This window comes from Tursiops truncatus, chromosome 18 (assembly GCF_011762595.2).
Source record: "Tursiops truncatus isolate mTurTru1 chromosome 18, mTurTru1.mat.Y, whole genome shotgun sequence".
Classification (NCBI taxonomy): Eukaryota; Metazoa; Chordata; class Mammalia; order Artiodactyla; family Delphinidae; genus Tursiops; species Tursiops truncatus.
Window position 1 is genome coordinate 4,229,234 of NC_047051.1, and position 24,962 is coordinate 4,254,195.

Here is a 24,962-nt window from a genome sequence, read left to right on the forward strand (position 1 = left end):
GCTTGTATAATAGAGGAATTACTTATTCTTGAAAGGTTGGTAAAAGTCATCTGTAAAACTGTTTCTGGTGCATTGAAATGAGGATGGATGATTTTTGACTATCATTTAAATTTCTTTAATAGTTGTTAAATTATTCTGGTGTTCTACAAAACCCTGGATAGAATAAACATTTTAAAATAAATACAAATTACCGTAATTGACCCTGGAAAAAGTAGAAAAACTAAATGGACTGGCAACTATGGAAGACTTAAAGACATTTGTCACAGGGCTACCTCTAAAAAAATGTAACAAATGCACATTTTTCACAGTTGCTTCAACCATGAAGCAACAGTTAATCCTGCATTATATAAACTGTTCCAGAAAGAAAGTTTCCTTAATAACTTTGTAGGAAGAAAGCATAACACTGACACAGACCTAATAAAGATAGTAGGTCAGTGTCATGTATAAATATTTATGCATATATCCTATATAAAATATTAGCAAATAGTATCCAGAGGAATGTTAAAAGAATACTACTGTGCTCCAAGTAAATGAAGTTCATTTCAAGAATGTGAAGATGATTCAATCTTTGGAAACCTATTAACAGAATTCATATTAATAATGCTAAGAGAATAACACTGTGGTTATCTCAATAGTTATAAATATAAAACTTTTGCAAAATTCAATGTTTGACAAAGTTTAATATTCATTTCTGATTGAAATTCTTTATAAAAATAAGGAAAGAAGAAAACTTCTAAGCATAAAAAGTGTACATACCAAATCAACAGCTGTTATCTTTTCTGTTACCTTTTGTTATCTTCTCTGTTCTAACCTTTCTGTTACCACTATTATTTAACAATGTCCTGGAACTTTTCTGGTCTAAAAGTAACCTAAGTAACTATGATAGGGGAGGCTAAATAAAATAGGATCAATACAATAGTACTATGCATTTACTTATTATTTGTTCACTGTTGAGTGAACAAATACAGGAATCAAAAGAGCCTTTCTGGGCTTCCCTGGTGGTGCAGTGGTTGAGAGTCCGCCTGCCAATACAGGGGACACGGGTTTGTGCCCTGGTCCGGGAAGATCCCACATGCCACAGAGCGGCTGGGCCCGTGAGCCGTGGCCGCTGAGCCTGCGCGTCCGGAGCCTGTGCGCCGCAACAGGAGAGGCCACAACAGTGAGAGGCCCGCGTACCGCAAAAAAAAAAAAAAGCCTTTCTAGGATATTTATATAAATGTAAATAATATAGAAAAATCTGGAATTATGTCCACCAAAATACTTGTAATGACCTAACTCTGTGAGGTGAGGTTTCAGATAAATTTTACTTTCTTTGTACTTTTCTGTATTTTAATTTTCTACAAGATGTGTATTTTTATTACTTTAACTCTTAAAAAGCTATTGCTAATAATAAACAGTTTTTTAATCAATAAAAGGCATAAGTAACTAGAAGCTAGAAAGGTGATCAAAAACAATTAGGGGCATTTCATAGGGAGATGTAGAGAAATCATCTTGGAGGTATTATCCAATCATGCATGGTTACCTCGCCCCCCAGAAGTCTTCAGTTAAGAATCACTTCAGTTGTGAGTCACTATTAACAGATTATAGTGTTAGCTGTCATTATAATATATTTTGGACTTTTAATATATCAAGCATCGTATTAAGTCTTCTATGTGCATTAGTAACATTTATCTTTGCAACGCTAACTTGTCATTATTTTTATCCATATTTTATAAATGAGAAAATGGAGGTGAAGGTCATAGAACTAATAGCTGATAGCATCCTTGATTTTCTTTTAGCCTGTTCTTAACCATTTGACCATACTTCCTCATCTTCTGAAGAAGTCTATTATATTCCTCAAATGTTTAGGGGAAGAAAAAAGTTGAGAACTATTGGTCTAAAGTCTGTGTCTATTCAAATATAGAAAAATATTATAGTATCAGATAAAGTATATTTTATTTCAAAAGACTGAAACATATTTTGTAACAGCAGAATGATTAAAATAATGGATATACACCAAAGAACTTACGGTTTGTTCAATTTGGCAGCTGTACAAAAGGAAATAGAAATATATAATTGTGTACTTTGACATTCTTTAAATCAGATTTTGACAAAATTTTTTAAATAAAGAATGAGCAAAAATTATAGAATGAAGCAATGTGATATAATAGAATTGCTTGGCATTTAGGACTATATAAAAGAACATATTTTAAAATAAACATTCACTGGGAATTCCTTGGTGGTCCAGTGGTTAGGGCTCCAAGCTTTCACTGCCGAGGGCCCAGGTTCAGTCTTTGGTTGGGGAACTAAGAATCCTACAAGCCGTGTGGCACAGTCAAAAAATAAAAAGAATAGAAAAAAAAAGAAAAACCATTTGCTAAAAATGTATGTCTAGAAAAGTTCAGTGTGTACTAGAAGATGAAGATATTCATGGTAAGTATTCACAAAGACACAAATTCTACATTAATCTCTCAACACAATAAAAAAAACAAGTAAAAGCAGAATTATATTTTTTAGCTATTAGACATCAATTGAAAATGTGCCATTTGAGATACAGATCAGTGTGTGTCGTAGCACAAAATGATTAACAGCCAAACTGAAACGAAGTCATTGAGTGTCCAGAAAGTGTGCCACCAGGTTGTGTTGTTTATAGTGTGTAAGTTTAGTTCTGAAAAAATCTTGGAGAACAGCACTTAACGGTGGTTTCTTAGGGATCCCTGTCTTCTTTTCATAGACAGATCCATTAAAAACCAGCTTTTCTTGTTGACTGAGAGTCTCCATTTTGCCTTGATAACGTTAGTGAATATGAAGACTCTGGTTTTACTCCCAGAATAACAAGTTGTTAACTTGACAGAGATGCCAGTGTTCTGCACTTCCATACCTGTGTGAGGTACCTCTGATTGGTGATGGAAGTTTCCGGACCAGCCCAATTCCTGTCTTTCTCAAGATGCAGCTCCCTGCGGTCCTTAGTCTTCTACCAGAGTTGGCCCCTTAAATGGAACCAGTTTGCCATCCCTGCTGTATGCCAGAATCATCAGTGTGCTGTTTCCCATAGTGACAGAGCCTGGAGGACAGAAAGCCTCTACAGGAATGGTTATCTCTGTAACACAGACATCTTGCTTTAGGAAATGTCAGTGGGGTTTTTTTTTTTGGAGCACAACAACATAAAACAAGAAGAAAAAACATGAGACTGTAAAACAAGGGCATGTTCTTTTAATTACAAACAGTTTTTTTCTGGGAGAAATAAAGCAAGAGAAGGCTATCGTAGTTTCAAACAATCAAATAATTATACTTCAAACAAGTATCTCATTGATCTATTTCATTGTTCAGCAGGCAGTAAAGGGTGTTCTGTAATCATTTCTGTGCAGAAGATAACTATTCTCGAAGATGTTATCATGATGTTATAGTACTTTTAAGTCATGTTGGACCTCTGCTCTCTATAGCAACAAATAGTTTAATGGAGTATGTGCCTCATCAAAATGTCACCAGCAAAGTGTGTTTTTTTTAAGGTGATTATGTCTGATGGCACATGAAAGATCGCAGACTATTTACCAAAGTCATGGTTAGTACTGATTGTTTCATCAATTATCACCAGTTACTTGGATGCTTTGGCTCTAGAGCTTAAAACTGCTACCAAATTCTCCCACTGAAAAAAGAAAGAAAAGAAATTAGCTTTTTGGAGAATATAATATTGTTTCAATGTGGCATTAAGTACGAAAACAAAAATTATCCGTCAGGTCTTTTGAAGACTTCCTTAAAACTGATTACGCAACAAAACAAATACTGACAAGAGTATTCATGATCTCTATGGCTTTTTTGCCAGTTTCTCTTGAGATTTCCATTAGATCACATTCACAAAAGAAATTTAGTGTGGGATGTGTCTACTAAATCAGAGTATCACGCCCTGGGGCATATGGATACCACCGTGGGAGACACCATGAGGAGGGACTCGTTGTTTATAAACAGTTTTATTAAAACAGCACTTAAAACCATTCTCTTTTGTTTATGACTACATAGCATGCCCAAACTGAACTTAAATCCATTAATTTAAGTGCGCGTGGTGACCCTCGGCCCCAAGATCTACTTCAGATCTTGCAATAGGCAGTGAGTTGTCTTGCAAAGCAAGTTTTAATTATTAGCTGGAGCTTTGGCCCCAAACCCTAATACTAGGAAAGACTTTGACAGAGAAGCTGTTCCCCACCAATGCTGAAACCCAGGCTTGGGACTTGGCCAGTCCAGTGAGTCTATAATAAAATGAAGACCAAGAGAGGGAGTTTTTCCCCCTTTGCCTAGTAGCAGGCTGACCAGTACCACCCATCCCAGGGCTTCTCAGATCTGGGTCCGGCTGCTGAATGAGTAAGAAAGCGAGAGAGAGAGAGCTTTTCCACTCCATCTAAAATAGAAGGAGGAAAGTGATGCCCATGTGTGCTTGTGCTTTTGCCAGATATGGAAGTAATCTTTTAGGAGCACTTAAGTGCTAGAAAAATCCATCACAGCAAGCCAGTTAGTCGGCTTGTAACTGTGGAGGAGGGAGTGGGATTCGGGATGTGGTGGAGGAGTGATGGGTGGTAAAAGAGCCTTTAACGCTTAACTCTATGTGGCCTCATAGTTTGAATTGTTTATAATCAGAGCGTATTCATGTATTACTTACATCATTAGAGGGCAGGCGTGGAGAATCAGGTTTTCCCAAGTAATGCAGAGGAGAGTTCTTACGGTAGAAATAACGGGCTAGCACTGACATAGTTGTGTAAGGTCTAGTCACAGAACGCTGCAAACACACATGTGGCAGGAGAGTGGTGGAAGGCGGGGCCGGAGAGCTCAGTGGGTAAGAGCTTGTAGGTGCCTGGCATTCCATCATAAAGACTTCTACCTTATTCACAGGCGGTGAGGGGCCACGTAAAGGTGAAATACTTTACTAATAAAGCACAGCAACAGCATTCAAAGCAGCTTTGAAAAGGTCGTCCCTGCCTCTGTCACTCTAACCTTTTTTGTTCTTCTAGTCCTTACTCAACACTTTTTTTTTTAACCCAGTTGTAATCACAGTCTGTATATAATTTTCTGTTCCACTGTTTTCCTAATAATTTCCTCTGTTACTGTGGAAGATTTTAAACGAGGGAGTGATGATGTGATCAGCTTTGTCTGTTAGGAAGGTAACCCTGGCAATAGTACAGAAGACTGAATTGACGGGAGGAGAATCAAAATGGGGTTCAAGAGATGTCTAGGGAGTCGTGCCCTGATGAACCATGAGAAGAGAGTTCTAGCCCAAATATCCAGTCCCCTCCTGAGCCACACTGTGACTGAGAGCAGGCCTTTCCCTCAGCCAGACCGACGGGCTGCCTCTTCTCTTGGAGGGCGCCCCCCCCCCAACACGCTGGCGGCGTTTCGCACGAGTCTCTGAGACCTGGCTTCCTCTGAAGCAGGCTGAGCTCTGCAGTGTCCCTGATGAGCAGCTTTGTTGGCAGCTCCACGTGGCTCACAGGGAGTGTTGTCAGTGCTGCGCTTCCTCTCGGTGCTTCACCAGCTATCTCAGTGGGCGGGAGCGTGTGTGTGATGATGGACGTTCTGAAAACATTTTCTTGAACAAAACATTATAGTTACGGTAATACACGTCCATTTAAAGCTTGCTACATAAATTACCTTCAGAAGGGTCTATTAGGAAGGGGCACTGCACTGCTCAGAGACGGGGCACATCCTGCTACTGCCCCCCACCCCCATCTCCGTGATTGTACTTGGGGCAAGTCATGCACTCGCTCTGGTGCCTAGTTTCCTCATCTTAAAAACTAGGAATTTTCAGCCTTTGAAATGTATGTGCTACCATTTCAGCAGTGTTTTTTCACTGAGGATAAAAAAATAATTTTGGTCTTTGGTAGTTGGTAGAATAAGGTACTGTAAGTTACGTTTTATCAGTAATAGCATAGGGGCTGTCATTAAATATGGTCAGGGAAGCCTGTGAATTGGTTACCACTGTAAACAGCCTTCATTAAAATCTTTAACTTGATTCCAAGATTGCTTTGATGGGTATTTGAAAGGCGTCGTGATCTGGTTTCACTTTTATTCAGCAGACTGGTAGAACTGCAGTCAGAGCAGGCCGATGGCAGGGTGGCAGCCTGAGAGACGTTTGGGGACTGCCTCTTCCTCCCTTCCCTCTCTCCTCCTTGAAGAGGGACAACCCTTCTGTGTTAGTATAGTAGACGCCACTGTGACACATTTTAGATGGCAGTTAACCTTGTTATTTCTAGAGACTTAAGAACTGTTTGAAATACTACTTTTGTAAAATCTCACTTTAAATGTTAGCTTCCTTTTTTATTTAAAAATGAAAACCTCAAAGATGTTCAGGTCATGGAAAATTCCTATTACTCTGCTAACTCATTTAGAAGAGACTTTATTAAATTGATTTCTCTATAATTTATTTGAAACATAGGTACATATTATGCGGTTTGCAAAAAAGGGTATCAGGTGGTCCCTTCCCTATAATTAACTTGCTGCTTAGTGTTAAATTATATTTGAAGATACATTTTCCCTTGAAGTTGCAGGACATTTTATGTAACTGAAAGAGTTAGAAGGAAGCACAGCATTTTAACTTTCTGCCAGCTGTTCCGCAGTAGTGAAAGCAGACTGATAACAGGGCCAAGAAAAGCCTTAGCTCTGCCTGGAGAAAAGCACTGCCATATTTGGCCTTCATGAAGTTGCATATTGCTTTGCATATATACACATACAGTTTCTTTGGTGACTTCCTGTGTTTGATTTTAATTTTTGAGTAAATGTGGTTTTTTTAAAGGTGGATTTATGTTATATTGGCATATTGTCTATTTAAAAGAAACCACTACTGTCTACTGAAAAAAAACACTATTTTGTTTCCACAGAAACCTGCTAATATTTTAGTTATGGGTGAAGGTCCTGAGCGAGGAAGAGTAAAAATTGGTATGTTATATCTTTGATAAGTCACAGTGTAGCACTCTTTTAAAACTTTTGCAGGCAGCTTTATCACTTCTAATTTTTGCTGTAATAATATGCATTTATTCATATAGTTCCATGTGATCGAAGCCATTTCTAAAGAGTATACATTAAAAGTGAAAAATGTTTCACACTCTTGAAAGGTGTCAGACAATCTTTAGAGACTGAAGTGTTCTAATTATAAAATAAGCTATGCAAGTTTCTTAGAAATTTTGCTTTCATTAAAAATAGCCTATAGAGGTGAGTGGCTTCTATCCATGTTAGAAGCCAGCCTCACCTTTAGTCACAAGGGCATACAGTGTACTAGTAATTATACCATCGGTTCTGTTTACCTGAGCCACATTAGATGAGAACATATGCCTCTGTTAGCCTCATCTAGATTAGGAATTACAAACTAAGGATGCCACTGAGGCTGAGTAGGTTCTAATGAGCCTTTGCCTGAAGGGAAAAAATTAACAAGCGTTCTCTACCCCGGCATGTTTTCTAATAGCTCTGTTTTCTTATATATCAATGCAAAATTTTACCCATTCCTGGTCTGATAACCTGTAAGGATAGAACTAGATTTATTTTTCCTAACTGGTTATTTTTTCATTGTCATTTCCGAGTTGTGTTTGTCACATTTATTCAGTTTGTTTTGTGTGTGGATAGAAGAAATGTAGTCACTAAATTATATTAATTTAAGAGCAGCAAGCAGGCTTATGGGAGTATGTAACAAAGTAAATAGGGACTTCTGATTGTAAGATTTAATATGCATTAGAATTATCGGCTGATTTGTACCACCTCACCAACAAAGAAAAGCCCAGGCATTCTTAACCCTTCTTCCCTCCCCTCCCCTATAAATTCCCCAAGTCTCATTTTCTACTTCTAATTAGACTCTCGAAGTACTCTTGATATAAATTTTGCAAGTGTTTTAGTAGTGCGAACATTTGACGCACCTCGAAATGCTCCTAGTCATTGACTTGCTTTGAGAACCAGGCCCTGTCAGTGCTTACCATAGTATCAAATGCCTGTTAAGTCCTTACATGTGCTTTTAAAGGATTTCATCCAATCCACCTTGGTGGTATCAAAGTCAAATGTAAGTTCAAAGCATGCAAAATCTAAAAGACCCAGCCAAACAGTATTTACAGATGTGTTCTTTACTGTAAGATTTAGGGGAATTTTATATGTTAAAAGTAATCTAGTTTGGAATTATACTTCTGTGTAACATGTATGATGTTGGCAGGTTTGGGGGCCACTAACGGCTTAAAGTATTCACATTTAAGAAGAAATATTAGTTCTTCTGTAAACCAGTATTTAGTAATCCGACTCATGGTTTTAATTCTTTGCCAAATTTCTGTGGGTTTTTTTTTATCCTCTGTAATTAAGTAGATTAGATTGGGGCCTACTTCGTTAAAAATATATATTAGGACAGCAAAATTAAACAAATGGTGGATGAATCTTGAAATTTTCGAATAGGTGGTATGAATAGTGATTGTGCATTCAGCGTGTGTTTGGCAAAAGCAATGTATAATGACACTGTACTTGATGCTAAAAGGGGGAGAGAGATGAAAAAGAGACAGTTTTTGCCTATAAGAAGGTGGCAGTTTATTAGGAAAAATGTCCATGCCCGAATTACCACGCTATGTATTAAACCGTGTGAAATGCCGTGAACTGTATCTCATTACAGCTCCAGCTCTGAGATACGAGTTTAAGACATTTGTCAAATCACTTAATTTCTTCTAACCTCAGTTTCCTCATTTGAAGAAGGAGGTGATTGAATTATATGATCTTTAAAGTCTTTTCCAGCTTAAAAAACAGGCATGATTCTTTAAAGAAAAAACTCCACCCAAATAAATGGGGGGAAATAGTGGTATTATTATACTGTACAGTCAGCTTCTGATTATACCAGTGAACATGCTTATTGGTGCAAATAATGGAAAGCCTCACCCTAACTGATCTAGTTTCTTGGTGCTTGTGACCAATAAAAAGAATGGGAATGCAGCTTCACAGCCCTGTCCCAATGGTGGTAAGACAGATGGAAGGAAATCTGCCCGGAGGGGTAGGGTCACCCTTGACCTCTGGCAGCAGAGTGTGTCTGTAACCCAGTGGAAGAGTGAGTGACAATAGTTGGCAATGAATGAAGATCTCAAACTTGTTTTATATTTAGACTCTGAAAGGGGTGAGATGTTGTGTTGGTTTTGTTAGTTTTCTCCCCCCGGAATTCACATTTTTCATATCTTAATAATAATAGTAAAATTAGAGTAATCAATGAAATTTGTAAAAATCTGTGTCCTTAGCATTGCTGTTATTTCTTTACAGCTGATATGGGCTTTGCCCGATTATTTAATTCACCTTTGAAGCCTTTAGCAGATTTGGATCCAGTAGTCGTAACATTCTGGTACCGAGCCCCAGAATTACTTCTTGGAGCAAGACATTATACCAAAGCTATTGGTGAGTAGAACTAATTAAAATTCCATGACTTTTTAAAAGTGGCTTTGTTGTTGTAAAGTATACATATTTCTGTATATTTTTAAATCAAGTAATATAGAAAATTATAAAAGTAAGAGCAAAAGCTAACATAAAATTCTACTCTCTAGAAATACCATCATTAGCATTAGGGGTGTACCATTCCAGACATCCCTTTCTGATAGATAAATAGATGCTAAAAAAGTTTTTAAATATATGGGACTATACTATGAATTCTAAGTAAAAAGTATTTTAATTTTACTTGAAGAGAGAAATAAATACAGTAAAATTTCTTAATCGTTGAACTTCAAACAAATGTTTTCTTTCACCAAAAGAAATACTAGCTTCTAAAAGATCCCCTTAAAATTAAGGAAAAAAGATTATGAAAATAAGTAGGCGTTTAGAACATCTTAATTCACTTTTCAATTTTTGATAGTATTGATTATCTCCCTATTTTGAAGAATTAGGAAATTAGTGCTCTTCTACTTCTTCCCCCACCAACCTCTCACTTTATAGTACCATTGTCATCATTATTATTATTACCACTTTGTTGATGTTTACAGCATTTATTTTCTGTTTGCAAACCATAATGCCCACTGTTGTTTATACTTAGGCTGCATATTCTAATGGATTTGATGTTCAACTACCACAATCCTTTTATCACAACTTTTCCATTAATGACATCTTTATTCTGCTTCATTTTATTTGGTAGAATGTTATCATCATGTAGTTTTTTCTTATGTGTTTTGCCTTTCTTTTTTCCTTTTTTATGTGCCTTTATTGCTTACTTAACTTGTTCTGTGTTCTCCAGGATGGTGTTAAACCCATTTTTATTTTTTTTGGATAACTCCACCCACAAGTCTTCTATATTTCGCTCTATTCTGGATTGGTTTTCATCCCAGTTTTTCCTTTTTTTATTCCTCTGGGTGGGATCTATTTCTTTCTGGATTTCATTATTTCATCCCTTGCTTTGCTACAGCATATTCTTAAGTAACCTATCTTAGAGGTAAATTTTCTAGTTCTTGTATTTCTGAAAAAAATGCCTTCATGATACTTTCCAGTTTGGTAGGGATTAAAATTATAGGTACAAAATGATTTTCCCTCAGAATTTGGTGATGTTCATCCATTGTCTTCTAGCGTCAGTGTTACTAATGGAAAGTCTCACATTGATCTTGTTCTCATTCAGTGGTGAATTACCTGGGGTTTTGTCCTTTCTGAAAACAAATAGAACTTCTCACCCTTGTATTTCACAGTGGTGTGCTGGCCACTTGGTAGGCACATTCAGTTCGAAGTTTATGTCCCATGTCTGTGGGAAATCCTCTTGAGCTAGTCTTGATTGGCTCCTCTGTGTTTTTATTTCTCTTTCCTAAACTGAGGATAGGCAGATGTTTGATCCTTTATACCACTTTTCTTCTCATGCTTTTCTGCCTTTGTCTTTTTTATTTCTAAGAACCCCTTCTTATTCTCTGATTATTTTTTTAACATATTGTATTGCTTTATGGAAAAAAAAAGCTTCTTAAATACACTGTGAGGACAGTGATAAAGATGCTTTTGAATTGTTTGTAATTTGCTATATTTCTGGAATAATTATCTGTGTTTTCTTTGTAGTCGCTTTTTTTTACTGATATGTCTTGTTCTCTCACTTTCATGTGGCTGGTGTTCTTGAACTGTTTGTTGACCCTTGATGTCTCTTTGCATTTGAGAATCAGGTTACAAAAAGCTGCTTGGGAACTTAGTGTACATGGATCAGAGGGCTCATAGATTGGCAGGCTTTACTTCAGGGTGATCCAGCAGAGAACTGCCATTAACTGGGGAATCCTAAATGCCAGTATGCACATGTCTTTGCACTGAGGACATTCAGATTCTTTAAGGGAAGAATCTCCAACTTTTGGCCCAAGCTTTGTGTACCTGGTAGCCCCAGGGCAGTAGTGGGTGGGGAGGGATCAAGTGTTCAAAATACAGACTTTGTAGCTGATTCTCCGAGCACAGAATCTCCCCAGAGCAGTGCGAGGCAAGTCTGCTTCCCACTCAGCAGTAATACTGCGGGCTGGGGCCTTCTCTGAACTGTTTGCAGAAATGTTTTTATTTGTATCTCTGCTAGATCAAGTCTGCATATGTCCAGTCTCTTTTCATCCATATCTTAGTCAAAATACTCCCTCTTCAGAGAGAACTTCCTTGGTCACACCATCAGCCTTACCCATCACACTTCCGTCTTCCTGTCTGAAATCCCCTAAATGGGTAAGCCTTGACCAGCTGTTCACCACTGGAGGCCATTACCTGCATGGTGAGAACTGAGTACTCTGCTGAGTGAGTGAATGGGTCTTGTCCCTGATGGTCTCCTCTGGTTCTCTCTATTACTGTGGATTTGGACCTTTACTTCTTTGCTGTCATTTCAATATATACTCAAGAAGAGGAAAGGAAAAATACTTGTAATCATTCCCCCATATTAATCTTGAATCCAGCATGTCTTTTTTCACAAAATCTTTTATGTTCACTAATCTTTATACCTGCTTTGAGATCACATTTTATTGTATAGAAAAATAAAGGTAGATTAAGTTAGTCAGGTATAAGACTTTTCTGTACTATACCATTGCAACTTTTCTAAAAATCTAAAATTATTCCAAAATAAAATATTTATTTTTTTAAAAGTCAATTAGGAGGAAAAATAAAAGTTATTGAAGCTAGCCCTGTTTTTGAATGTATATTACTACCTAAGCACACATTTATTTGGTTATCTTTTTTACAAAGGTATTCTAAATGGTTAAGCATGAAAACTAATATGACACATAGATATTTTTTCCACCTAGAAAATGAATATTTAAAAGCAGTGTTACTTTTGGTAAGACATATTAAGAGGCTATACAAATAAGGAAATAATTACCTAATTTCAGCTGCTGTTAACAGAAAACTCAACACTGAATTGATTTAAATTGAGTAAAAAATAAACTATAACATAGGTTTGTGACTCTGGCTCATCATTTATTACTTTTTTCTTAAGAAATCTATATTTTATTGTGAGCATTGAGAATTGTATAAGCTGTTATTCACCAGGACAGTCTGCAGTCTAGCAGTTTTAGGTTAGGGCTGTTTGTCACAAAGCTAGACTACCAGCTGTTAGATAGATTTCTTTGTTCAAATGGCTTTATAATTTAGCAAAGAGAAGGGCTTCCTCCTTCTCATCAGCATCAAAATTTATTGGATAACTGTTAGACTTTTTAAAACCAAAATGAACGCAGATTATGTCGTTTACCCTTAAGGGATCTCCATCCAGTTGAGACAACAGTATGACTGTGTGCATAAACTATGTTGTCATCTTTGAACAACAGAAGTAACCAAGACTAATGCTCTGACTTGTAGCCTTAGCTCTGCCACTCGGGGAGGGGGACGGTGTTTAGGCAAGGTGTTTAGTCCTTTATGGCCTCATTTTTTGAAGATGAGAATTTAGCCTAAATCATCTCTCAGATCCCCTTCAACTCTGAAAGTTCTGTGACGTTGGATAGAAACCACTGCCTTCTGAGGTAGCGAGAGCACAGAGGGAACTGACTTGAGGGCAGATGACTTGAGACCAAGGTCAGTCCCAGTCCCTCCGCATATGCCTGGCCTGGCCCAGAGCAATACTGGAAAATGCTTTCTTCTATCAAAATGTTTGCTCAAAAAAGTGATAATGTAGATATCTTACAAATTGCTTTTTTGTTTGAGAGAGAGACAGAAATCATATATAAGCCATTTTTAATATAAGTTTTAAAAAATAGAATCCAGGAGTAGAAAATGAAACGTCTTCCTTGCTTCCAGTCTCTCTCACACGGTTCGTTCCTCCAGCTCCACAGGTGGGTAGCCTGAGCATGCAGTAAAGCACTCAGCACATCCCCACCACCACCCTGAAGGCACTTGCCCAGCGTTTTGACTTCCCTGTCTGGTAGTTGTAGTAGGCTCAGCAGATAGAAGAACCTTCGTGGTTGAATTTACCTATTATTTGCTGGATGTACGTTCATTTTAGTGGTCTCATTTAGAAGGGTTAAATCTGCCAGTGGAGTTTGGTGGGTTATGTTAGACTGAAGGTGCTAAGAAGAAGCAAGAGAGCATAGGGGAAATCTGAGCACATCAGCCAGCATGTTCCCACCCTCGTGGCGAATAGATCTTAGTGCTGCGTTCATTCACTCCATTGTATGGAACTGCAAGCCGAGTCATTGAACCCAAGAGAGAAAATGATAGCTTAGTCAACACTGTGCTCCTGGGGACAAAGTTTAATTCAGTTTTGACTGTTGGGGGTTTTGTTTGATTGACCTTGTGGAGAAGGCTGAAAGAGGGGTATCAATCTTTAAACAGTCAACTAGGGCAGTCTTAAAAGTTTTACTAAAGTCTGAACTTCAGTGAAACCGGGAGGATGTGAATTTACTCTTTCATTGAGATGGAGGCTAACTGTTAGTACACTTGTTGATGAAAACAAATTTAACACATCTTTCCTCCCCCCATTTGGTTCTGTGTAGCCCCCAGTTGCGGTCCACTTTGCCTGGTTAGCTCAGTAGCTACACATGAACATCACATACTTTGAGAAATAGATGGGATTTGTATGTTTTTAATTTGGAAAGTCTTTCTAGAAGGAGTTTGACAGGTAGGTGAGCAGGAAGGGACTTTCCCTTGGCACAATCTGAAAAAATAGGCAAGATAGGAGAGACTTGTTTACAAAGATTTAGAAATTTATCCGAAGTAATAGCCTGATCAGCTAACTCAAATTCGTGATTAATGTCTGGATTTGAAGAAGGGAAGGATGGTGAAATTGATAGAAGGTGAAAGATAATAGAAAAGATAGGAAGAGAGAGGTTATTTAGGGTAAAGTTAAGCAAGGTTCAGTAAAGTAATTATGGAAATCCTACTTTCCTGACTTTTTTTTTAAAGCAACATAGGATAGCTAAACTATTTACTTACCTCTCATCTTCCTTTACATGTTTTATTTTTTTGTTCGAGTTTTCGTAACGAAGCTGAGTTGTTACAATGTCTCTTGGGTGCTATGAGTAGCGTTTTACAGATGCAGACTGACCCCCGCCCGGCCCTCTTGGTGACCCCACTCAGCTTGCCTATCTTCCCTTGGATTGAGATGATCAAAGGTCAGCTTCCTATGGGATAACCATGTATAAAGAATAATCACAAAATAATTAATTTTCCCGCTTACTCTCTGGTAGTAAAACGAAAATAGCTTGGCTTTTATTTCTTGATGAGACTTTTCCATATGGTAGTGTTGGCCAGACCTGGTTCTCTGATGGGGGAGAAAACTGATGGGCAGACAGTGTCATTTTTAAAATCACTTGCTGTAGTCTCATTTGTCATCTTAAAGTAAATAGATGTTTAACTTGTTACTTTGAAATGTAAGTGTGATAATTTTACATTAAATTAAATATCTATATTCCAGTTGTAGATTTTAGGAATTTTCAGTTATTTATAAATTAACATTTTTCCCACTTTCTATTTAAGTGACCATTATTAACATACCTGACTAATCGGCCTTAATAAAATAGTGATGTTACTTTGTCCTTCTGTAGTTGTGTTTACCACAGTGTTGGTTAGGTCAGTGAGAAACCACTTACTGAGTGGCTGCTGTGTGCACAGCATTGTGCTGAGTGTAGGGAAGTTACCATGGTCGATTTAGGGATTTGTTGAGTAGAAATGGAGGCTTGCAGCTTCAGATTCCAGGTTGGCATGTATATCTTTCCACTGCCAATAGTTCTCTTAGTAAGAATTTAATGTGAATGAAAGTTAGCCTGTATCTTAAAGTGAGTGAAGGAAATTTGTTGTATAAAGAGGAATCCATTTGCCTGGCTTTTAAATAATTCTTATGAATTTGTCACCTCTGTGCCTATTTAAAGGTAGTATTTTGCCCCATATTCTCTTGTCTTTATAAAACACTTAAACTTGCAAAGTCTGACTCTGCTATAGCATGGAGAAACACTTGAACAAGAAGCTCTTCCAGTATAAATACTGTTTCATTAGAATATTTGAGGCTAGGCATTGTCTTTTTCTTGTTGGAACAGTACCTTGCTAACTAGTGCTAACATGGCAGGATAATTGTTAAGCTTCACAAATTAATAAGTACATAAACTAGATAGGAATAAAAATATTTTTTACCTCAAAAAATGGTGCTGATTGTTTTTGGCAAGTATGCACAATTTCACAGGCTGTTTGGGTTTTCTGTTTGTTTATTTTTTCGTTTCGCTTTATTTGTTTATGGTTCCCATGTTCCATCTGCAGCTTTGTATGTATTTCACAGATAAGGTAATGTTTGAAGCACTTACACTCACCAAAATTTTTAGGTAATAAATTCGATTAAACTTGGACTGAGACCACTGGGTGGGATGGAGGTTTAACAGGGAATGAAACACTGGGGTGGGTGGGGTGGGAATATGTATGTACAGACAATATTCCTTGATATTTATAATTGCTAGGAATTAATATGGCTTATTAGGGGAGAAAAAGAACTAAAAAACACTCCCTGCCAACATAAAAATGCATTTTCTTTTGGAAAGAACCACTTTATTTTCCTCCTTTCTTTTTTCCTTTCCTTTTTTTTCTTTTCTTTTCCTTTTTTTTTCTTTCTTTTTGTTTTAAAGATATTTGGGCTATAGGGTGTATATTTGCAGAACTACTAACGTCAGAACCAATATTTCACTGTCGACAAGAGGACATCAAAACTAGTAATCCTTATCACCATGACCAGCTGGACAGAATATTCAATGTAATGGGATTTCCTGCAGGTACACATTATGTTTTTGTTTTTGTTTTTAAATCACTGTTGTTTGAACTTAGATATCTTCATTGGAAAGGTGTATATTTTTAGCTGATGAAAGCTACTCTTACTCAATTCTCTGTGTTGATGACTTGCATTAATCAAAGATCCATAGAAATAGCAAAATTTGTAGAGTTCACATATTAGCATAAAATATTTAGGGGTTTCTTGAATTTGCAGGGTGTATTTTTGTTTGGTTTTGGGTTTTGTTTTGTTTCATATTTAAAATGATTGCAATATCTATATTTAAAAGGTGCCTTTAGTTCTCACCATTGGAGATGAAATAAAATTCAGTAGTATATATTTTTGTCTGGCAATATATATAATAATGTCATTACTTGGTATTTGATTACAAATTTTGAACAGTATTTCTATTTAGGGCACTGTGCAGTACATTGTATTGAATAATAGCGTTTTTTGCTATATAACTCTTGTCAGTAAGAACATTCTTTGAAGTTAGAACAGTCAGGATGGGAGTGAAGGGCTCACATTGCACAGTGGCCATGCCTGCACTGATTGCAGCAGGGAGGGAGTTGTTGGGTGTCCCGTCACAGGCTTTAGGTCTCTAGCTGCATCCCAGTCCCTTGTGCCACAAGACAGCCGTTCATCACCCACCAGAAACTCTGCCCAGAGGTCCAGAATAAAGAAAATTTGTTTAAAACCCCTACATAGTTCTGGCTAGTCAAGTACTTATTAGACGTTATTTCTTATTATGAATTTTTCTTAGGTCAGTAACTCAAAACTAATACAGAAATATCTGGGAGTTATAATTCCACATCCCTTGTAAGTGTTAATTATCAGTAAATGCAGAATAACTACCTTTCTCCAAAATTGACTGACATTTCTACAAAGATTGCTTTGTTGTGATGGGAATTTCATTTATTCACTAAATATTTATTGAGCACCTGCCATGTTTCAGGCACTGTGTTAAATATGAAATATTGTTCATATAACAGACATGACTCTTGCCCTCTTGGAGTTGACATTGAACTGCTCTAAGGAGAATGTTGAGAGAATGGGAGTAGTTTGAGTAATGGGGAGAATGGCCTTTTCTTCCCACCTCTGAATGTGCCCATCATTTCAGAGGCCCCAGGGGAAAGAGCATGGCTTACAGGGGTGGAGTTGGGGGGCAGCCTCCATTGGTGATGGTTCTAAAATAGTTCTTAGTATGTGGTTCCACAGTTAGGGTAGGCTTAGCTTATAAGGAACCTAAAAGGCAGGCAGCAAAATTTAGACTTGTGCTAAAGAATGAGACTCTGTGATAAGTCCTTGAGAACTAGTGACATGGCTTATGTTCAATCTTAGATTAGTATGGCAGGGGTATGTAAAAATCAATTTAAGAAAGGTAACTCAAGTCAGGAAACCAGCTGCTTACCCGTAGCGGTACTCCAGGTATAAAGTGATTTGGTTGGAGAAGAAAGAATAAAGATATAATTTTTGACAGGAAGCATGTAATTGAGGAAAGAATAAAAGATTATCTCAGGATTTCTAGCTTGAGAAATTGAACAAGGAAGTAGTTAAGGAGAAAATGCCATTTAGGAATTTAAAGTATGTGTTTAGTTTACAATATGTGATATCTGGAGGTTAGGTAGCAAATATTTTTATAAGTCAGTTGAAAGAAAAGCAAACCTCTGAAGGTCATTTAAAAGCTGAAGTGCTGTGAAGCTACCTGGTAGAGTGCGGGCACCTGTGGGCTCGCAGTGAAGTGCCCTGAGGGTGACAGCAGGCTTCTAAAAAAGCGTGTGGTGTCTGAGTAGCTCTAATGCCAGCAAGACTGATCTAGGCATTTCCCACCTAATGTATCCAGTAGCTGGAAACTAGCCAAGGCACCAGCTGACTTGTTAATATGCTAGTTGCATCCTATTCTGTTCCATCTCAAAGAGCTGCTACTGGTTACCTTGATGACCACATAAACCAGTGTATTTAATGAGGGGAAAGTGAGGAGGACCATAGGAAAAGAGGTCCAGCTTAAAGCTACTGAGGGGGAAGATAGTACACTTTTTGTTGAGGAGATTGGGTGCTGATTTAACCAAGAAATTTGGTGGAACAAAAGTGGTTTTACAAATAGAAATAGAACTATTAAATAACAGAAATATTTGTTTATAACTTGTTCCTCTGTCGTTACAGAAATTGAGGTAACTTATAGTAAAACATGTAGAAAGTAGGCATTCAAAAAGTAAAGTTAAAAAGAGATAGATTGAACTCAGTACAAGGTATGGGGAATTGCATTTACATGTTTAAGATGTTTACTATAGCTGACCATTTATTTGAAGTCTGTGCTTTCATGGAAGTTAAAAGTATAGGACAGGTAATGAAAAGTGAAGTAACCTTTATTAAAATTCTTGAGAATAGGAACCTAGACAATATAAAATTATATCAATGTATTTCACAGATAAAGATTGGGAAGATATAAAAAAGATGCCTGAACATTCAACATTAATGAAAGATTTCAGAAGAAATACGTAAGTTGGAAAGAAAATAGACCTTTTATTGATTTTTGCTTTTCTAGAATTCTTAGTATAAGATTGAATACTCAACATGGTAGAATACTCAACACAAGATCATCCTATTAAATAATTTTACTTATTTAGTCTAATAAATACTTTTGCATTATGATAGTCTTCATTTCTTAAGATGTTTGAATGGTGATAGAAAGAAGGTGAATATCTTATATTAGCTGATTTGGATATGAGAAAAAAAGTCAGTTCATTTCTTTCCATATTTATTACTTTCTGGAAGCTGTGCATCCATGGAAAGTATCATAGCTGAAGCAGTAAGAGACTGAAATAAACAAACCTTGCTGATAGCCACCTGCCTACCCACCCAGGTTGGTTGTAAATTTAAGTACGTTTTAATGGAGAAGAAGGAATATTTCGTTTATTCTCTATGTAAGATCAAGGGGATTGGGAGAGGGATTTTATAGACCTGTGACAAATTTTTTTTAATTTGTATTTATTTTAAACTTACTAATAAGGCTGAGTTAAACTCTTGACCCATATGTTATTTAAGATAATTGTTGAGATAGCATTCATGTGAACAAAGCCAAACAGTGTGTACATTATTCATGAAATTATCTTGCATTTAATCCACAGTATCCATTCAGAAGTGACTGGTGTGAATACTGAATGGAATATAAAATTGATTGAATACCATTTTCAATGTATGTTCTGTGTTGGTTATCATTAAAATAATTCTGTTTGGAAAAACTTCAGCCAATGTAAAATTAACCTCATATCTAATATAGCTATTTCATAGTATTTCTCTTTCAGGTATACCAACTGCAGCCTTATCAAGTATATGGAAAAACATAAAGTTAAACCAGATAGTAAAGCATTCCACTTGGTAAGCATTAGAGAAAAGTACTAAACAGTACTAATGCATTTTTTTCCCCCGGTAAGCCCAACTGAGGCTTTTTTGAGTCAATTTCTGTGGTTACTCAGCACTCTTAGAGTTCTTTAATAGTAATACTAATGCAGAGATCTCGTTGGTGCATATAGTAAAGATATCAAATACTTGTTTTTCTAAACCCATTAATTAGAAAAATTAATTCGAATTTCTAATTAATTAGAAAAATTAATACTAATTTTTCTAAACATTAATTCACAGACTTAATGTTTGGTTACATTAGATTTTCTAAAGAGAGTCAGTGTACCAAGTCTGTCAAGTCATTTTTAAAATTCCATTTGTTGGTTTTCATCAGTTATTTTAAAATTTCAAAGAAGAATCAAGATGAAAACAATCCCACTGTTCAGAAATAGCTTTACAGATTACCTCTTTATAAGTTTACCTCTTATAGACTTGGCTGTTAAAGGTCCTTCAGGGACCTTTATGTGCTTTTTCTGGAAGAATATGAGAAATGTAGTATATAGATAGTATATAATAGAAAAATGATTTGACCTAGAATCTAAATGAATCTGCACTATCAAGGTAATTTGTGACATTATATTCAACTATTGTCAATTTAAACTTGTTTACAGTAAACTTTCCATTTTTACATCATAACAATTAAAAATGTTTTTCAGTTTTCAAAAAAAGTAATATAAAGGGGGAATTTGGGGAAGCGGGTTATATTTTGCTTGGCTTTAAATTCTTTTAATCCTTTATTCCCAGTATTTTTAAATGAGTTCATTAAATGGGAATTTCTTTACTTTGAAAGGATTAAGCTTTCCTTTATTACAGTACCAGGCCCCTTGGCAAATATTTCTTGTATTTCTGCTTTTTCTTCTCCTTCTCCTCTTCTGCTTCTGCATCTTCTTCAGTAATTTTTTATCATGTTGTGTATCATACATTTCATATCTAATCAGCAATTTAAAAAGCAGTGCTTAACTGACCATATTACCACACAGTGTATTATTATCCAAATCATGGCTTCTTATAATGTACTTAAAATAGTACCCAAATTGGAAGGTAAGTTAGATCCTTCAAAGTTATGGCCTTATTTATTCTAACAAAATAATGATAATAGTGGTAGAACAAAAGTCACAATTTAGGGGAATTATCTTACGTCCCCCCAATTGACTGCTACTCAGTCTAGTCTGAGGAGACTCTCTCTACCACCACCACCAAAAAGTGTAGAGAGATAGGCTTCCTTTACAGCTTACTTGCTTGTTTTTACTAGGGTGACCTATCTTGGGTGGTTCCATCTGAAAGCTCTAATACAATTCCATTAAAACTGTTGAGTATTTTAAGTAGCAAATGCATGCTTTTCCTTTCAATCTCAAAATAAATTGTGCTTCCACTGAAATATCAGCTCATTAAAATTAAAGTCTCAGCATCCCAGCATTTCATCTGCATTTAAAAATATTTTCTGTCCGTTTGTTCTCTGATTGGGTCATCTCCCACTGTCTCCACATGTCTGCTAGTTGCTTGGTTTTCAGAGTATGGTCATAGGTTAGCAGCACCAGAGATATCTGGGAGTTGTTAGGAAGTGCTCCAGGGATGACTCTGGTGTACTCTAAAGCTTGGAAAACACTGCATTAGATCAGAGATCTAAGCTAAGAGACTACTGTTTAGATCATCTCTTAAATCACATATTTACATCAAATACTCTAGTTCATAGACCCTTCAGTAAATTATATTTCAGCCAAAAGATACTGAGTTTTCACGTTAGTGTGACATTGCTTTATGTAATAATAGTAATAATAATGGCTAACACTTATATAGTGCTTTCTTTGTGCCCAGCACTGCTATAATTGCTTTCCACATATTAACTCGTTTAATTCTGAAAATAAACTTATGATAAAAGGTACTGTTTTTAATCTCCATTTGAGAAATGGGGTTACAAAGTAGTTAAGTAACTTGTTCAGAATCTCTCAACTAATAAATTCATAGCTACACCTCTGCACTTTACGAGCTCTGTGCCAGCCACCACATTTATTCAGACCAGCGCGGCACTGTCAGGAGGACTCAGACGCCCGTGCTGTCTGGTAGGGCAGCTCCAGCCACGTGTGCTTGCTGGCATGACTGAGAAACTGATTTCTTAATTGGTTATTAATTAATTAATTTTTAATTTGGTTTAATTTGGTTATAATTCATTTAGATTTAAATCTAAATAGCCACATGTGGCTGGTGTATTATTTGTGTTATAATAAGTTTTCCCCTTAACAGAAAATACAAGAATTTTAGTCCCATTTTAAATTGGATATAGCGATTTAGGGAAAAGGTCATTGGTTTAGAGTAAGAAGACATAAGTTTAGTTACTTCTTGTAGGAGAACCAAGTGAGATAATGAGTCTTAGAATGACTAAAATGTGAATTATTACATTAAGTGGAACAATTGGGAGGTTTTTTTTTTGTTAGTTTGGGGGAATAAATACCCTCCAAATTCTGGTGTTATTCATCAAAAAACATATGCCTCCCAAAAATGTGCCAAAGAGTATAAAACAAAGAGAAGTAATGCAGTGATGTGTTTATGATTTGTGGTTTCAGCTTCAGAAGTTGCTTACCATGGACCCAATAAAGCGAATTACCTCAGAGCAGGCTATGCAGGACCCCTATTTCCTAGAAGACCCACTTCCTACATCAGAGTAAGTGATCAATCTATTAACTCACTAGCATGATAGACTTTTTTGCTGCATGCTTTATTTTAGTTGTCAGCTCCAAGTTGCCATTGCTCTTACATGGGGACCCAAGGAAATCCTTATGAGAAGTGAAAAATGAGCTCTGATGACTGAAGTGTCGTCAGGGGTTTTACAGCTGTCACTCCTTCAGACTCCCTGAGCTGGCTCACTGCTTGCAGTTACAGTATTGTGTTCCAGTTGCAGACTCCATTCCCAAATATATTTGTGTTTCCATACTCTCATTTTAAATGCAGTTTGGAGAGTAAAATAGTGACATTCCAGCTGGAATCTATCTTTTGGTTGTGGTGATGAAAAAGGAGCCTGGGATCAAAGAAGAAAGCTGAGTCCTATCAGATGATTATTGATTACTTTTATACCATGAAAAGCCCTCCCCTGACCTGCTGTGATGTCACTGCTTAGAAGAAGAGATTCATTGTGTCACAGAGCCATGAAAGGTGCTTATATCACAAATAAGCAGGCAGAGAGTCCATCTTAAAAGATGAAAACAAAAACCACTTAAATGCAGCATTTGAAATATTGATTAGTATACCCGAAATCACTTTTCTTTTTTCTTATGATCAGCGTTTTTGCCGGTTGTCAAATCCCTTACCCCAAGCGAGAATTTTTAACAGAAGAGGAGCCTGATGACAAAGGAGACAAAGTAAGTATTAAAGTGCGCTTGGCCGCTTCTTGTTTGATTCGGTGCCACTCTGCCGTTTCCTGGCTTGGACATGTTCTGTTCTCCTCCTGAGCTGAGCTTTATTTTTGTGTTTAACCACTTGAGAAGAACCAGCAGCAGCAGCAGGGCAATAACCACACGAATGGGACCGGCCACCCAGGGAATCAAGACAGCAGTCACACCCAGGGGCCCCCGCTGAAGAAAGTGAGAGTCGTCCCTCCTACCACTACCTCAGGTGGACTGATCATGACCTCAGACTATCAGGTACTTCCCGTCTGTTTCGCATTGACCTGCCTTGTCAGTATTGCATGTGGGCTTGTGACCACTGGAAAATGCGACGTCGTTAAGAAAATACCGACCTTTACATGCCTGGGAAACACGTTGACATGAAGAGTTATTGGCATTGAAAGCACTTGGTGGTACAGTAGAGGGGGCTTAGCCAGACTTGACATGATCAGACGTAAATTACGCCATTCATTAACTCTGTGACCTTGGACAAGGCTTTAGCTTCTCATCTGTAACATGAGACGGGCGAAGCCTAACCTGCCGTTGCCGTGGGAACAGCTGTGGTGAACTTCAGCACCCAGCGTACAGTGGGCGCTCAGGAAGTGATGCCTGTCGTTTCTGAAACCACAGTGATTAAGGACTCAGGCTTCCAAATCCCAGCCCCGCCACTGACTTCTGGGCAACCTTGAATAGGTGGTTCAGATGTTCTCAGTTTCCTCATTTGTCGGATGGATGTGGATGATGGTCAGCGTGAGGCTGTGGTCAGGATTCCATGAGCGGACGTGAGCTAAGGACAGTGGCCGGCCCGACTGACAGGCATTTAGTAGATGACACCACTCACCTATTCGTTCTTATTATCGTCGTCATCATTAGAATTCTTAGTAGCGTTCACAGTGCACAGGACACACTTCCTGAGTGCTGGTGGTGGTGCTGGTGGTGACTGTAATCATGGGAAGAGCTTGCTGAGTACTTACCATGTGCCAGCTCTTCTACTAAGTGTGAAACAGACATCATTTCCTCCAAGCGTTACAACTCTGTGAGGTCAGCATTATTGTCGTTTCAGAAAACTGAGGCTCTAGAGGTTAAACCCCTTTCCCGTGTTCACCCCACGAGCTGGAGGCAGACTCAGGACGCAGACTCAGATCTGCTGGGGGTGGCTCCGATGCCACTTGTGGATCCTCTCAAGTGACATGGTCAGGTCCTTTGCCGACAGACCCATTTTGAACATCGTGTACCACCTCCCTGCTGGTTCTAATCCTATTCTCAACTGATCTGGATTTCAGTGTGGAAGCATACTGAAAACTTGACCAGTTAGAGTTATTTCCCTACTAAAAGAGAGAAAGAGGTCTTAGTAAACTAATACGGCTCCCAGAGCCTGCGGCTCCACCTCAAGAACTAGATATGAACTCTTTGCTGTGGTTAACGGGAGGTCCGGCCCACCAAACCCTGGGAATCATCGTCTGCCCGAGTAGTAATTGTCCTCCTGTAAGCTCGCAGACAGGCGTCTTGCGGGTTGATGTTTGCTCCACTACCTTTTCCTCCCCACCTGGAGGGAAAGAACGCACCTGTCGGCACGAGGATTGTTTGCACGCCCAGGTGGTGCGTCCTGAGCGTGAAAATGGAGCAGGGTGGAGCATGCTGCCGTGCTTCTGTTTGTTGACGTTATTATTGTGGTGGTTTTTGTGGGTGGTTTCAAAAATAGCATTTCTGACTACAATTTCACATGTCCACTCTTTTTAAAATGTTATTTTCGCTAGGGCTGGCAGAATTTCAAATTACATGATTTATTAAACATGCTTTGAAAGAAGAAGGTATTAAATCACGGTTAATCTTTCGTAGTGTTTGTCTTGGGGAACTAACAGTATGAGAGAGAGGTGCAGGCGTGGGAATAGCAATAGGAGAGATCAAAACCAGAGGACTCTGAACGCTGCCCCTTGCACTGTTTGTAGAATTGAGAATACCACTCTTCTTACATTTTAATAATTGTAACTTTACTTTTGTATATCACTTGTAGCAGAAAGTAAGTTTCATTAATGTAAAGGGCGTAAAAATATCTAATGCTG

General features: G+C 37.6%; 1 protein-coding gene across 11 annotated transcripts in view; it reads left to right on the forward strand.

Moving 5' to 3' along the window:
- Nucleotides 1–24,962, forward strand: part of CDK8 (cyclin dependent kinase 8) — a 120,813-nt gene that overhangs the window by 78,326 nt on the left and 17,525 nt on the right. For 5 of the 11 annotated variants that reach the window (XM_073794984.1, XM_019936867.3, XM_019936869.3 and 2 more), the window contains exons 5-12: nt 6,843–6,900; nt 9,232–9,363; nt 15,981–16,124; nt 18,549–18,618; nt 19,426–19,498; nt 22,084–22,181; nt 22,797–22,875; nt 22,999–23,157. In XM_073794984.1, the coding sequence (XP_073651085.1) occupies nt 6,843–6,900; nt 9,232–9,363; nt 15,981–16,124; nt 18,549–18,618; nt 19,426–19,498; nt 22,084–22,181; nt 22,797–22,875; nt 22,999–23,157 (813 nt within the window). The remainder of the gene's footprint in view (nt 1–6,842; nt 6,901–9,231; nt 9,364–15,980; nt 16,125–18,548; nt 18,619–19,425; nt 19,499–22,083; nt 22,182–22,796; nt 22,876–22,998; nt 23,158–24,962) is intronic. The other 6 variants (XM_019936868.3, XM_019936862.3, XM_073794986.1 and 3 more) reach the window with 4 other exon arrangements.